Source organism: Lupinus angustifolius, chromosome LG10, assembly GCF_001865875.1.
Source record: "Lupinus angustifolius cultivar Tanjil chromosome LG10, LupAngTanjil_v1.0, whole genome shotgun sequence".
NCBI lineage: Eukaryota > Viridiplantae > Streptophyta > Magnoliopsida > Fabales > Fabaceae > Lupinus > Lupinus angustifolius.
In genome coordinates, this window is record NC_032018.1 from 6,916,354 (window position 1) to 6,930,813 (window position 14,460).

General features: G+C 35.7%; 1 protein-coding gene across 3 annotated transcripts; it reads left to right on the plus strand.

Annotated features, from left to right (window-relative positions):
- On the plus strand, positions 4,361–11,993 carry LOC109358617. 3 transcript variants are annotated; one of them, XM_019602950.1, is made up of 3 exons: positions 5,169–5,269; positions 6,356–10,366; positions 11,900–11,993. In XM_019602950.1, exon 2 carries the CDS (start codon positions 6,531–6,533, stop codon positions 10,350–10,352), a length of 3,822 nt encoding a protein of 1,273 aa, XP_019458495.1. In that variant the 5' UTR covers positions 5,169–5,269; positions 6,356–6,530; the 3' UTR covers positions 10,353–10,366; positions 11,900–11,993. The 3 variants fall into 3 exon arrangements, with proteins under 3 accessions (XP_019458494.1, XP_019458495.1, XP_019458493.1); XM_019602949.1 differs by lacking the exons at positions 5,169–5,269; positions 11,900–11,993 and adding an exon at positions 4,361–4,459 and having other exon boundaries at positions 6,356–10,537; XM_019602948.1 differs by lacking the exon at positions 11,900–11,993 and having other exon boundaries at positions 6,356–10,537.

The following is a 14,460-nucleotide window of genomic DNA, read 5'->3' on the forward strand; positions in this document are numbered from 1 at the left end:
AATGAGCAATATGCTCCAGTGAGATCCCAAATAATGCTTCTTGATCCTCTGCCCAATATAAGTAAAGCATTCTCCTTATTAAGCCAACAAAAAAGGCAGTCCAATATCCCAAACATCCATGAGCCTGACCCTCAAAATAGAGCCTTAACTCTCAGCACAAACCAGGACAGTTACAAGAATGCAAATAATAATCTAGGGAACATTCCCAATTTTAGAGGAAGGGGAGGCAATGTTTACAGGGGAAACAAGCCTAGATTCAATAGTGGGGGCAGAAATCAAGGGAACAAATTCTATACCCACTGCTAGAGAACAAATCACACCATTGAGACATGTTTCATCAAGCACGGTTATCCCCCTAGATTTCAGAACAACAGATTCACCAGAATGGCAAATCACACAATTGGGTTCCCTTTGGATCAAAGCAATGAGAAAAGTGAGTTGCAGACAACTAAATCAGGCCAAGGAGCTAGAAAATTGTTCACATATGAACAAGTCTAGGGCATCTAGACCTAATGCACAATGCCAAGGCAGAGGGTCATATTGTTAACTCTGCCATACACACCAAGACATCCTCTGCATCACCAGGTAATATTAGGCCTTGTTAGATTATGGACGTAGGTGCTACAGATCATATTACCAATGATATACATAATTTTCAAACCTATAAATCCATAGCACCAATGTTCATCACCCTACCTAATGGTGACAAAGTATCTACTTGCATATCAGGCACTATTTTCCTTACCCCTACACTCACATTAACTGATTTTCTTCTTGTCCCTCAATTTCATATCAATCTTCTTTCAGTTAACAAGTTAATGTGTACTCTCAATTGCCACTTCATCATTTCTTACAATAAGTGTTTGATTTTGCAGAACCATACTAAGAAGATGATTGGTTCAGCTAGGCCACACCAATGACTATTTTTGATAGATTTGCATGATTCTAGACATTTTATAGGACAATACTCTACTATTACTGATTATGTCAAGACTAATAATGATTGCTTATGGCACCTTAGACTTGGACATACACCAATTCTTGTTTTAATGCAGCTTAGAAAATCTTTCCCTTATATTCATACTACTCTTAACATCACTCCTTGCAATATTTGTCACATAGCTAAGCAAAAGAGACTACCTTTCAATATAAGCACATTTGTTACCTCTCAATGCTTTGATCTATTGCATGCTGGCTTTTGAGGTCCATATTCAACATCATCTATATATGGTCATAAGTACTTTCTTACCCTTGTTGATGACCACACAGGTTTACATGGATAATTCTTCTAAAGACTAAAGCAGAGACTAGGTCTCACTTAATCCATTTTATCTCCTACATAGAAACTCAGTTTGATAAGAAACTAAAGTGCCTTAGGAGTGACAATGGAGTTGAGTTCTTGATGCATGATTACCTAAGTAAAAAGGGTATCATCCATCAAAGAACTTGTGTTGAAACTCCTCAACAAAATGGTATTGTTGAGAGAAAATATCAACACATCCTCAATACAGCAGATCTATCTTCTTTCAATCTAATTTGCCCCCAAGCTTTGGAACTTTGTTGTCCACCATGCCATCCACATCATAAATAGATTACCTTCACCCTTGCTTAAACAGCAGAGTCCTTATCAGGTCCTTCACAAATCCCTCCTTTCTATGGACCATCTCAGGGTTTTTGGATGCTTAGCTTATGCCACTACTCTACTTTCTCACAGAACTAAGTTCCAACCTAGGGTCATTAAGGCTGTTTTTCTTGGCTACAAGGAAGGAACCAAAGGATTCATCCTATACAACCTTCACACGCATATTGTCTTCATCTCCAGAAATACAATCTTTTATGAACAATATTTTCCCTTCCAATATAACCACATCCATGATGTCAATACTGACTCCATTTGCAAACCTACCTCTCCATCCAACAATACCCCTGTCCTTGACCCTATTGACAACACCTATCCTACCTTACCAATTCCTCTGCCCTTACCACCTGATCAACACATTTCCTCTCCTCAACAAAACATCACCCACCCAACTAGACAATCAACTAGAGTCAGACATCCTCCCTCTCACCTACAAGACTATCATTGCACCCTATCCACATGCACCCCTCACGAACCACAACTCCCTACAGGTACTCTATATCCCTTATCTTCTTGTATCACTTATACTAATTGTGCTTCCTCTTACAGGAACTTTTGTCTTGTTGTTTCAACCACTCCTGAACCCTCCTCCTACAAACAAGCCTCCTCCATTCCCTACTAGCAAGCAGCCATGACTCAAGAATTACAAGCTCTTCAACTCAATAATACTTGGTCCCTTGTTCCCTTACCTGACAACAAAGTACCAATTGGTTGCAAATGGGTCTATAAAGTGAAGTATCTCACAGATGGCACCTTAGATAGATACAAAGCACATTTGGTTGCCAAGGGCTTCAATCAAATGGAAGGGGTAGATTACTTTGACACCTTCTCCCCCGTTGTTAAAATTACTACCATTAGAGTCATTTTGGCCTTAGCTGCTGCCAAATCTTGGTTCCTTGAGCAGCTTGACATCAACAATGCATTTCTTCATGGTGACCTCCATGAGGAGGTGTATATGCATCCCCTTCCAGGTCTTCTTCCTCCTACATCCTCTCTGGTTTGCAAGCTTCACAAATCTCTTTATGGCCTCAAGCAAGCCAGTAGAGAATGGCATACAACCCTGTCAACCAAACTTGTTTCTCTGGGTTTCACTCATTCATCTGCAGATCAAGCTCTATTCACCAAAGGTTCTTCCACCTCCTTCACTGCCTATTCTAGTATACGTCGATGATCTGGTTCTTACACGTAACAACTTCTCTGAAATCAAACGTGTCAAGAACATCCTCGACATTTGTGTATAACTTATTCAATAACTTCACTTTTTTACTAAAAGCATTTGTGTATAACTTATTCATGACAAATTTAGAAATAACCTACCCAATTTTACAAGTGTAGAACAACAATTATGACAACAAAATATAAGTTAACGACTGATAACTCATTGCGGATTGAGTGGGAGTAACCTTACCCTTTATAAGGTTTGTTTTCTTTGTGAAAAAGTTAGTAAAAAGTAAGGAGGATGAAGTTGGTTCAAAAATAGAGTTTTAATGAAAATGGATTTTATAAAATTGATTTATATTTTGATAAAAAATAATCCAAATGAATAATATATAATGAAGAGAGAATATGACACTGCATCTAAACTATCACATTCCTCTACAATTAAGATGTTGAATAACTTCGATCAATGCTTTATTGATATTATTATCTTACATTAAACAATTATGGAGTAGCAAATTTTGCTTGTCAAATAACTCTCATAAAAATGGAGTCTATTTTAACTCATCTACAAATTATTTACTACCACTACCATTGTTATAAAATCTTGCGAAGAAAAATGGTTTCAGTTTAAGACTCTCTCGGCGCACGTTTAGCACTTTGCTAACTTGCACGTGTGGCCATGGCGAGTGGAAGAATTCGTGGGCTTATGAACTAATCAACACTAATGAATGCAGCAATTTGAAGGTTGATTTGGGGGAAACACAATACCATGTCCACACAAAGTGACAGAGAATGATAAAGCAAAACAGATCCAAGATTATCAAAGCAGCGATGGCCTTTAAGCCTAAGGTATTAAACCCTTGGAATAATTTTCATATTCCAAATTTAGAAATGCTGATGGAAACTTAGTTAAAGGGTACATGGTTCATTGGGTATGTGGTTTGTTACTTTTTAGGAGCTATTTTGTTGTGACGAACTCGATATGTGCTATGCGGTACATAGGATAAAGGAGAGAGTTATATAACTATGGTTAAGAAGTTACAGTTTATTGAGCCTGTTGTAGCTGGTGATAAGAAAATAGGGAAAATCATAATTGAAGATGTACATTCTGAGCTTGCTTTGTGTTGGGGGCTAACCCCGCCTTTTTTGGTCATGCAAGGATTTGTAAAGAAAATTTGGGCTCGATTAGGTGTGGAAAAAGTCCGAATGATGAAGCACCGTATGTATTTGGTAAAATTCTCCAATGAAATCTGGTTTGAAATGAAGAGGGTATTATCATTGAGTAGCAAGTCCTTTGTGTATGGAAACCCTTTCAATGTGCAACTTAACATGGATATGGAGACACAACTAAAGATTGCAAAAAAGGTACTAAACAAGGCTAGAAAGGAAGGAACCAAAAGAATAATATCACATTGTACAAGAAGGAAAAATGTTAAGACTGTTGATGATGAACAAGGAAAAGAGCAGCAACTCAAATCAACTACTGAGAGAAAAAGAGACCAAGTTTCACCAGGCGAAGTCCAAATCAGTTGCAAACAACGCCAGCAAGCGAGCAATCTTATCTACATGCTGCGGACAAGACACAACAAAGTAATGCTACTTCAATAGTTAACACTTCCGGTCAGCAACCAAAAACAACGCCAACCAGAGATCATCCAGGTTAAATCCTGAACCTCCAAACCAAAAGAAATAATGCAACTTTTCCTAGTTAATAAGGTAGTGATAGCAGGTATTGCAGTAGCTACAATGTAGAATTACCATTGCAGCTAGATATAGTATTTTGAATAAAATATGACCTGCTTGGATGTCTATCACAATCAGGGCAGAGTAACTTCCAAATCTAGGTTATGGGTTCTGTGGGTTGAGAGCTTAGTCAATAATGGTAACTTAATGTCTAATTTCTCAGAATAAATAAAATAATAAGATAATGTCCTAAGCTGAAAACATTAGATTTTCGTATCTTTAAAAATATTTCCAATTAAAATTACCTTGTATAAGAAATTCAATGCAATTAACCTCAGTTAAAATTAAACCATAATTAGATTATAGACACCAAAAAGAAGGAAAAAGTATTCATGTCATCATTTAAATATTAAAAAATTCCATAAATACTACTAGTTACTTGTTATAATAGTTCATTGAACCCACGCAACAATTCACAAATACAATGTTTCTCACTATTGGAATGTTATAATTATACAATTTTAATAATTTTATATATCCAACCTTTACTTTATTTTATTAGTAGGTTTGACAACATTAATTTAGATACATTGTTAAAATTTCAAAATAAAATTTGAGAAATGAATGAGAAACAGTATAAGATCTCTCACTGTCTTGGCCAAACATGCGCCGTGGAGGTGTATGCTTTGAAATTCTGATTGGAGCCCTAATTTCCTTGAATTCCAAATCATTCTTAAATGCACAAACAGCTCCTTCTACTCAAATTCTTGCTTCCCCTTCATTGAGGTTTGGCCTTGCTTCCTTTTAATTTGAAACAATGCATGTTTTAGATTCTGGTTTATTATATTTTATTTTATCGTTGTTGTAATCTGTAGTTGCTGTAGCTGATTTTATAGTTCTATTTTATGAAAACAAATTGGAAGGATTTTGATTTTGTGTTTTGCTTTGGACTTTTTTTTTGTTTTGAGATGATTTTTTATTGTACGAAAACCAGAAATGTGTTCTACGACCATCACAATGGTGGGGTTTGTTTGGGTGATTCTCAGTCACAGCAAACCGAAATCGCAACTGCATTGTTGTGGAAAATTTAAAACCTTAATTTTATTATATGTTCAGAAGTCCTGATTGTATTGAATTTGGTTTCACTTTTATTAGGGTTGTTAATTACTCATTTCAAGGGCTTCATGAGTAATGATTTATGTTTTTATGAAAGTGTTATTATTTTTAGTTTTATAATGGTTCATCTCTTGTGATTTTTGTTTCGTTTGAAGGGCACCATGAGGGATGATAATTTTTGTATTTATAAGTCAAATTCTGAATTTGGTTTCTCTCTTGTTGCTTGTGGTTGTTTGTTAAATTTGTTCATTCAAAGAGCTGTGTGAGTGAGAATTTACTTATTAGATAAGCATTCTTTGGTGTATTTTGCTAATATTGAGAGAAGCAATGAAACTACGGTTTGGTCTTTTTTATATTCTGAAATTATTTCATAATTCCTGTTGTACTTTGCAATCATTATAGTTATTATTTTTCTAACCAGCGAGGGTTTAGCTGGTCCCTGGATTGTGGTTTGGGAAGAACGTATGAAACTGACAATTCAAAAATGTGCAGGAAACCTAATATGCTACCATTATGTTTGTTTCAGAAATTCTGTACTCGAATACCTACATTGAATTTGCATTTGCTCAATTATTTGAGAAAAACCTTGGGAATTAAATTAACTAATTGGAATAAGACCTAGACAGAGTTCCAATATATGTTTACCATTAATCATTACTTCTGTTATTTTATTATGATTCCATTATAATATTATCAGTTTGGTCATTTTCTTTCTATTGTTCCTAATGTAGTTATGTCATTTTGGATTATTTGCAGAGGTTACTAGCTTCTGTAATTGAAAGAAGCATCTTATTGTGCACGTGGAATTGTTGGGTTTGTGGTTTAAACATTTAGTGAAGTCCTCTCTTTTCATCAATATTGCCCTGGTGTGTACTTTTAAGGAAGGTAATAAAAAGAGTAATTAGTGGCCTGAAGAAACAAACCGGCAAGGATGGAATATAATAAAGATGATGCCTTAAAGGCTAAAGAGCTTGCAGAAGATAAGCTTTTAAAGAAGGACTATGTTGGGGCAAGGATATACGCAATGAAGGCTCGAGAATTGGATCCCAATCTTGTTGACCTTCCTCCATTGATGGCAGCCATTGAGGTGAATATCTCTGCTGAAAGAAGAGTTAATGGACAAGTTGATTGGTATGGGGTCCTTGGCGCACAACCCTTGTCAGATGATGTAACAATTCGAAGATGTTATAAGACACGGGTTCTTATGCTGCACCCCGATAAAAATAAATCAGCAGGTGCACTTGAAGCATTTAAACTAGTCACACAGGCATGGAGTTTATTTTCTGATAAAGACCAGAAAATCAACTATGACCAAAACCTAATTTCATGGGGCAGATATGAAGAAATTCCTGGTGGGAAACCTTCTGTACCAGCTCGTCAGAACAGTTTCTACAATAATAATATTTTCAGTACTGCTAACTGCAAGGATAGAGATCAAATGAATGCTACTCATCCCATTCTTACTCCAGTATCTCCTGTGACATCGAAACAGACATTTTGGACCAGGTGTCGTTCCTGCAGCATACAACTTGAGTACCAGACTGTTTACATCAACTGCAAAATTATTTGCTTCAGCTGCCGTCAGCCCCTTTTGGCTCGTGAGGAACCACCCCCACCTGTATACAGGAATGACTCATCCACTTCAATAGATTCTCAGATGAAGCAACATGACTTCAGCTCAACCAGAATTGAAAGAAACTGTCATGCTTCAGGAAGGAACCCAATGTATGCTGTCAACTCATCACTCGAGTCAGGTCGTTTCTCTATGCCTGGTGGTATTTCCAGTGTACCGACACCAACGTTTGCTGTCAGCTCATCACTCGAGTCAGGTCATTTCTCTATGCCTGGTGGTATTTCCAGTGTACTGACACCAATGTTTGCTGTTAGCTCATCACTCGAGTCAGGTCATTTCTCTATGCCTGGTGGTATTTCCAGTGTACTGACACCAATGTTTGCTGTTAGCTCATCACTCGAGTCAGGTCATTTCTCTATGCCTGGTGGTATTTCCAGTGTACTGACACCAATGTTTGCTGTTAGCTCATCACTCGAGTCAGGTCATTTCTCTATGCCTGGTGGTATTTCCAGTGTACTGACACCAATGTTTGCTGTTAGCTCATCACTCGAGTCAGGTCATTTCTCTATGCCTGGTGGTATTTCCAGTGTACTGACACCAATGTTTGCTGTTAGCTCATCACTCGAGTCAGGTCATTTCTCTATGCCTGGTGGTATTTCCAGTGTACTGACACCAATGTTTGCTGTTAGCTCATCACTCGAGTCAGGTCATTTCTCTATGCCTGGTGGTATTTCCAGTGTACTGACACCAATGTTTGCTGTTAGCTCATCACTCGAGTCAGGTCATTTCTCTATGCCTGGTGGTATTTCCAGTGTACTGACACCAATGTTTGCTGTTAGCTCATCACTCGAGTCAGGTCATTTCTCTATGCCTGGTGGTATTTCCAGTGTACTGACACCAATGTTTGCTGTTAGCTCATCACTCGAGTCAGGTCATTTCTCTATGCCTGGTGGTATTTCCAGTGTACTGACACCAATGTTTGCTGTTAGCTCATCACTCGAGTCAGGTCATTTCTCTATGCCTGGTGGTATTTCCAGTGTACTGACACCAATGTTTGCTGTTAGCTCATCACTCGAGTCAGGTCATTTCTCTATGCCTGGTGGTATTTCCAGTGTACTGACACCAATGTTTGCTGTTAGCTCATCACTCGAGTCAGGTCATTTCTCTATGCCTGGTGGTATTTCCAGTGTACTGACACCAATGTTTGCTGTTAGCTCATCACTCGAGTCAGGTCATTTCTCTATGCCTGGTGGTATTTCCAGTGTACCGACATCAATGTTTGCTGTCAACTCATCACGTGAGTCAGGTCTTTTCTCTATGCCTGGTAGATATGAAGATATTCCAGGTCTGAAACCTTCTGTACCAGCTTGTCAGAATGTTTTCTGTAATAATAGTGGTGGTACTCATCCCATTCCTACTTCAGTATCTCCTGTGCTATTGAAACAGACATTTTGGACCAGGTGTGATTCCTGCGGGACACAATTTGAGTACCGTACTACTTACATCAACTGCAAACTTATTTGCGCCAGCTGCCGTCAGCCCTTCTTGGCTCATGAGGCACCACCCCCATCTGTATCCAGAAATGGTTCATCCACTTCAAGAATTTCTGAGATGAATGAACATAACTTCAACTCAACCAGAATTGAAAGAAGCTGTCATGCTTCAGGAAGGACCCCAATGTATGCTAACCCATCACTTGGGTCGGGTCATTTCTCTATGCCCGGTGGTATTTCTGCTGTACCAACATCAGCATCTACTGCTGCAGAAGCTTCTGGTGTTTACGGAATGTTATCTGAGAATTTGAAGAGACAGCGTGAAGATTCAACGCCTATCATCAGGGAGGAGCACCATTTTGGGAAAACTCATGCTGTTGTGAGAGATGCTTCTGCTTCACCTTTCAAGTCTTCCTGTTTTGCTCCAGATTCTGTTCTGATAGGAGATAGTTCAAGGAAAATAAGGCGCACAGATGGAAATCAAGTACATGGTGATGGAAGAGACATGGAAACCAAAATTGCATATGAAAAAGGAGGAATAAGATTGCTCAGTGAACTCAGGTCTCAAAAGGATAGTCTGGATACCGGAAGCATTAATGCTTCTGGAGTTTACAAAGATAATGGTAACCAGGAACTATCACGAGTGCAGCTGAGGAACATTTTAATGGAAAAGACTCGAAAAAATATTCATAAAAAGCTTGGTGAATTGAGGTCTTCTCCTTTATCAAGGATTTTAGCAAAGCCAAATAATACTATTGTGGGAGACAGGGCGAGAAATAAAGAAAGGGCTGTAAGTGGGGTAAAACGTGCTGCGCCCATAGGCAACAAGTGCTACTCTGCTGACTCAGAAGTAACTGAGAATCTTACCATGAGTGTTCCAGATCCAGATTTCCATGATTTCGATAGGGACCGTACTGAAAACGCCTTCGGTGATAATCAAATCTGGGCTTCTTATGATAATGATGATGGCATGCCACGCTTCTATGCTTTTGTCTACAATGTGATCCCAAATGAACATTTCAAGGTGAGGATTAGTTGGCTTAGCTCTAAAACCAATGATGAATTGGCCCCAATTAAGTGGGTCGGTGCTGGCTTCGCCAAGACTGTTGGGGATTTACGAATTGGCAAGCATGACGTCTTTTCTACCACTCTTAATTCCTTCTCGCACAGGGTCAAGTGGACTAAAGGTTCAAGAGGGCTTATACATATATATCCTATGAAGGGGGATGTTTGGGCTCTGTATCGTAACTGGTCTGTTGAATGGAATGAATTTACAAAAGATGAAATTGTACATAAGTATGACATGGTGGAAGTGCTTGATGACTACAGCGAGGAGCAAGGTGTAAATGTTGCTCTGCTTGATAAAGTTGCAGGTTTCAAGACAGTATTCCGCAGGAATGAAGATCGAAGGAAAATTATGAATATTCCGAAAGCGGAGATGTTTCGCTTCTCACACCAGGTACCTTCATACTTGCTTACTGGTCAAGAAGGTCCTAATGCTCCTACTGGTTGCTTGGAGCTAGATCCTGCTGCTACACCCAATGAGCTTCTCCAGAAAAGCATAGAAGCTCCAGAGGAAGAAATGACAATTGAGAAAACTTCAGAAGAGGAACCGATGCCCAATGTGACTTTCACGGAGGCTGCTGTCGAAGATGTGCCTAGAAAAGAGGTGGCTGGCTCAAAGTAGAAAAGGGAAAACAGGTCTGAGGTTTTGTTTTATACAAGCTGAAACCGCCCTAAGGAATGAACAAGAGCCAGATTTGAATCTCTTAATTTTTTTTCTTCATATTTTTATTTATTAAAAACAATTAGTGAATGAACTTTTCTGCATTTGTAGAGAACAATTATGAAGCTTTTGTTGTTTTTTCTGTATATTGGTGGGGCTGCACTTTTGGTTTTAGTGTTTGGAGTTTCGTTCAAGATTAATTTTTGCCGCATGTGAACCTGTCTGAAATGCCAATTAGTTACTGCCGTTTTTATGAGTCAATAATGATATTTAGTAGCATTTAAGCCCATTCGATTGGAAGGGTCTATATTTGTTTTTCTGGTTGCTGTGTATCTCACAAGCCATGACTCTTTTTTGTCATCATCTTCCTTGATTAATTGCCTTGATTAATTGCTTAGTTTATTATGCCTTAGATTGAGTGGTTGTGTGTCTGTATTTTACCTTGTGACTGTTGATTGTTAATGATGAATTTGTTCTTAATTTTCTGTATTATTTTATTATTGAGCTTTTGAGTTTTGTCCAATTATTATATAATAATTACATTCCTTAAATGGCAGTCATCTTAGCAGCATTTTCTTAAATGTCTTTTGGAAAATTTGAGGCACTACTACTTTCATAAGTTTGGGATATTTTATTATTCACATTATCATTGTTTTTATATCATAGAAATTGGATGAAATTTTACATTAGTTGTCAAATGATTAACACAATCTTGTCATGGTTGTTTTTTATATTTTCCAAAAAACATTTTCTTAAATCTCTTTTGGAAAATTTGAGGCACTACTACTTTCATAAGTTTGGAATATTTTATTATTAACATTATCATTGTTTTTATATCATAAAAATTCTGTGAAGTTTTACATTAGTTGTTACTGTTTAACACAATCTTCTTATTTTATGTGGTTGGGCACTAAAGTGTCAATAAACTCAATGTAGCATAAATGATAATATTGTGTTAATGAGTGAACAAACAAGACAATATATGATTATGAATGAGTGCATTAGGGAGAAAGTTTGGTATCTTATATTGTAGAAAATATAGTAGAATTATTACTTAGGTGGTTTGAGTCTCTCTTGAGAAAAGTTAATCCAATTTTTAGAGGCGAGAGAGAGATTAAGAAAAAAATTATAAGTGTAATGATTATGAAAGATTTAGAAATAAATTCTTCCATTATGAACATTACTACAGTCATTCAAAAATGTTCTGGCAGAAAAGGTAAGCGATATGTACAAAACTATACATATCAGGCACGGTGGTGGTGCTTGTCCAATTACCTTAATACTCACACTTAGGTCACAAGCTACCGATACTAAGCATTACTTAGTTTAGGTCATTTGAAATGTTAATACATAGTTTTAACTAATGGAAGTGTTGATTTGTGTTATTCCATGCTGAAATATGTTTGATTTGCCTATAGTTTTTATTTTTTTTCATTTATTGTGATACTATGTAATGTCCTTAAATGGTTCTGTTCCCTCCAACGGTTTCCTTTTTGTGTTCTTCGCAGTTGAGTGATAATAATGCAGATGGTGGACTATGGGATTATAAAGATGCTGGACTTCTGTAATGTTTTATTGGTTGCAATTTGGACATGATTTGTTGACAGCATAATTTAATTACTTGTGTACAAAAATGCAAAACAGGGCAATCATCCTTCTGTGATACTACAATAGTCTGTCATGTGCACTTCAATTATAGATATGGTATCGTTTTGGTCTGCTCAATTGAAAAATTGGCCAGTTGCTCCTTGTACTCATATAGTATAACAATTATATTAGACATACAATTAGATCGGTAAAAAGTGGAAAATACTGGTCAAATTTTGTTGTACCAATCAAAATCGGTTTGTGTATGAAATTTTTTCATATTTTATTGCTTTCAAAATAGACGACTCTAGTGCCACAATATTCGACATTCACTTGAGGCAGTGGCTTGGAGTTCTGTGTCTTCAGTAGGAGAAAAGGTTCTCAATGAGATAGCTTTGGAGGTGAGAGGATAATTTTATTATTATTTTTAATTTTGATAAAGTTTGTTTACTAAGACAAGTTTAATATGAACCTTATTTTTAATTTAGGTAAATAAGGATATTTTTTCTAAATATTATGGAACATATTGCTGAAATGCTTATTTACAAAAAAGGTGGATTTAGTGTTAACAAACCTCTATATATATTGTAGTTATTATAATATATGTACTTAATTAACATGTGGTTTAATTAGTAAAGTATTAATTGAACCATTATACTCAAAGTTTGCCTGACATAGTATTTAATAAGTGATGTGTTAGGAAAATATCTAGTTATTAATTTTTGATTGAAATACTTTTTTTCAAACTGGTTTCTAAAAGAAGTAGGTGGGAAGTCAAAAAGTTGGTTTATGTATGAAATTTTTTCATAATTAAGGATTCAAACCTCTTATGTAGTAGCAGGTATTTATTATTTGGTCAATCATTCAAGGATTTTAATAATTAAATTATATATTATATATTACAAATAATAATATTTATAAATTTGTTATATTTATTATAATATATAACTTAATTAATGTGTGATTTAATTAGTGATTGAATACGTGACAACTAGACTAGTATTATGACTGATATTTATAGTGACTTTTGGCTTAAGGTTTCTCCAATATTCAAGATCTAATAATAAAATCTTATGTCGTTTTTTCTTTTACTTATGCTTATTCATTTTGTAAGTCAATATTTCTATAGTTCTTTTTTATTTCAAATGTACCTCATTTTCATAATTAGATTAAAACTTGTATTTGGTGATAAAACTTTATTGAACAGAATAAAGTGAAATTTTTTCATAAAAAATATATACGTAAATTTTCATGTTGAAATATTATACTTATGGTTGAAATATTATACTTTATAAAATCAATCTCAGGATTCAGAGAGAGCAAAACAAACACTAGTGGAAAGAAAAGGGAATGAGTGTCATTAGTATCTAACACATGGCCAACAAGACACACAACACTATCAACACACGTCAGATATACAAGGTAGCACATCTGTTGTACCATAAAGTGTGTCACTTCATGTGTCACTGTTTGTGACTGGTTAAAAAAATATATTAAAATTAAAATTTTAATAGTTAATTATTTTTCTGACCAATCATAAGCAGTAACACATGAAGTGACACATTGTTTTGGGACAAAAGATATCCACCTGATATACACTCACAAGTCACAATGAAGACCAACAATGATAATGATACAGTATGATGCATAAGTCTTGAGTAAATTTAAGAAGATAAATATCTCATTGGGTAAAGAAATACTTCATTCTCTTCTTAAATTAGGATACATACCCATATTTTAAATTTTGAACCCAACAAAATTTAAAATGTTGGGTAAATTTCAGAAAGATCCAATTGAATCTTTTAACTAATCTGAAAATTTGTAGGGTTGTTGAAATATAATATTATGAGAAGATGGATGAGACCAAAGATATATATTTGACTCAAACTTATTATAACTTACACAATTACAAGCACATGTGTGTTTTGGCTCATAGTATTTGATTGATGTATTAGTGTATATATATATATATATGTTTAGTAAACTTATTTGAGTGATTAAAGCTTTTAATCTTAATTTCTAATAATATATTTATGGTTGTTCAAAGCTCCTAGAAACATAGATATAAATAATCGATTGAATTTCGTTAATAAATTTTATTATCTTATTCTTTTATATTTATGATCTTTATTGAATTGATTGCATTCAACGTTGCACAACAATCCTTTAGGCCACACAAAAAGAAAAACTTCATAATTCCTTCCCATATTTCCCCTGCTTTTTATTCTCCCAAACAAATATCCTACTCTCACTGATCTTCTAATTTATCAAACCACACACCTTACAACTAGGGGTATAAGTGGTTTCGGTTTAAATCGCAAAACGGGTGGAACTGAACTGAATCAAACTGTAAAATGTGGTTCGGTTCAGTTTTGCTGTTCAGTTCAATTATTTTTTAAGGAACCGTTTATGTTTGGTTGATTTATGGTTTTAGAAATTTAGGAACTGTTGGAATCGAACCGAACGACATATTAAAGAAATA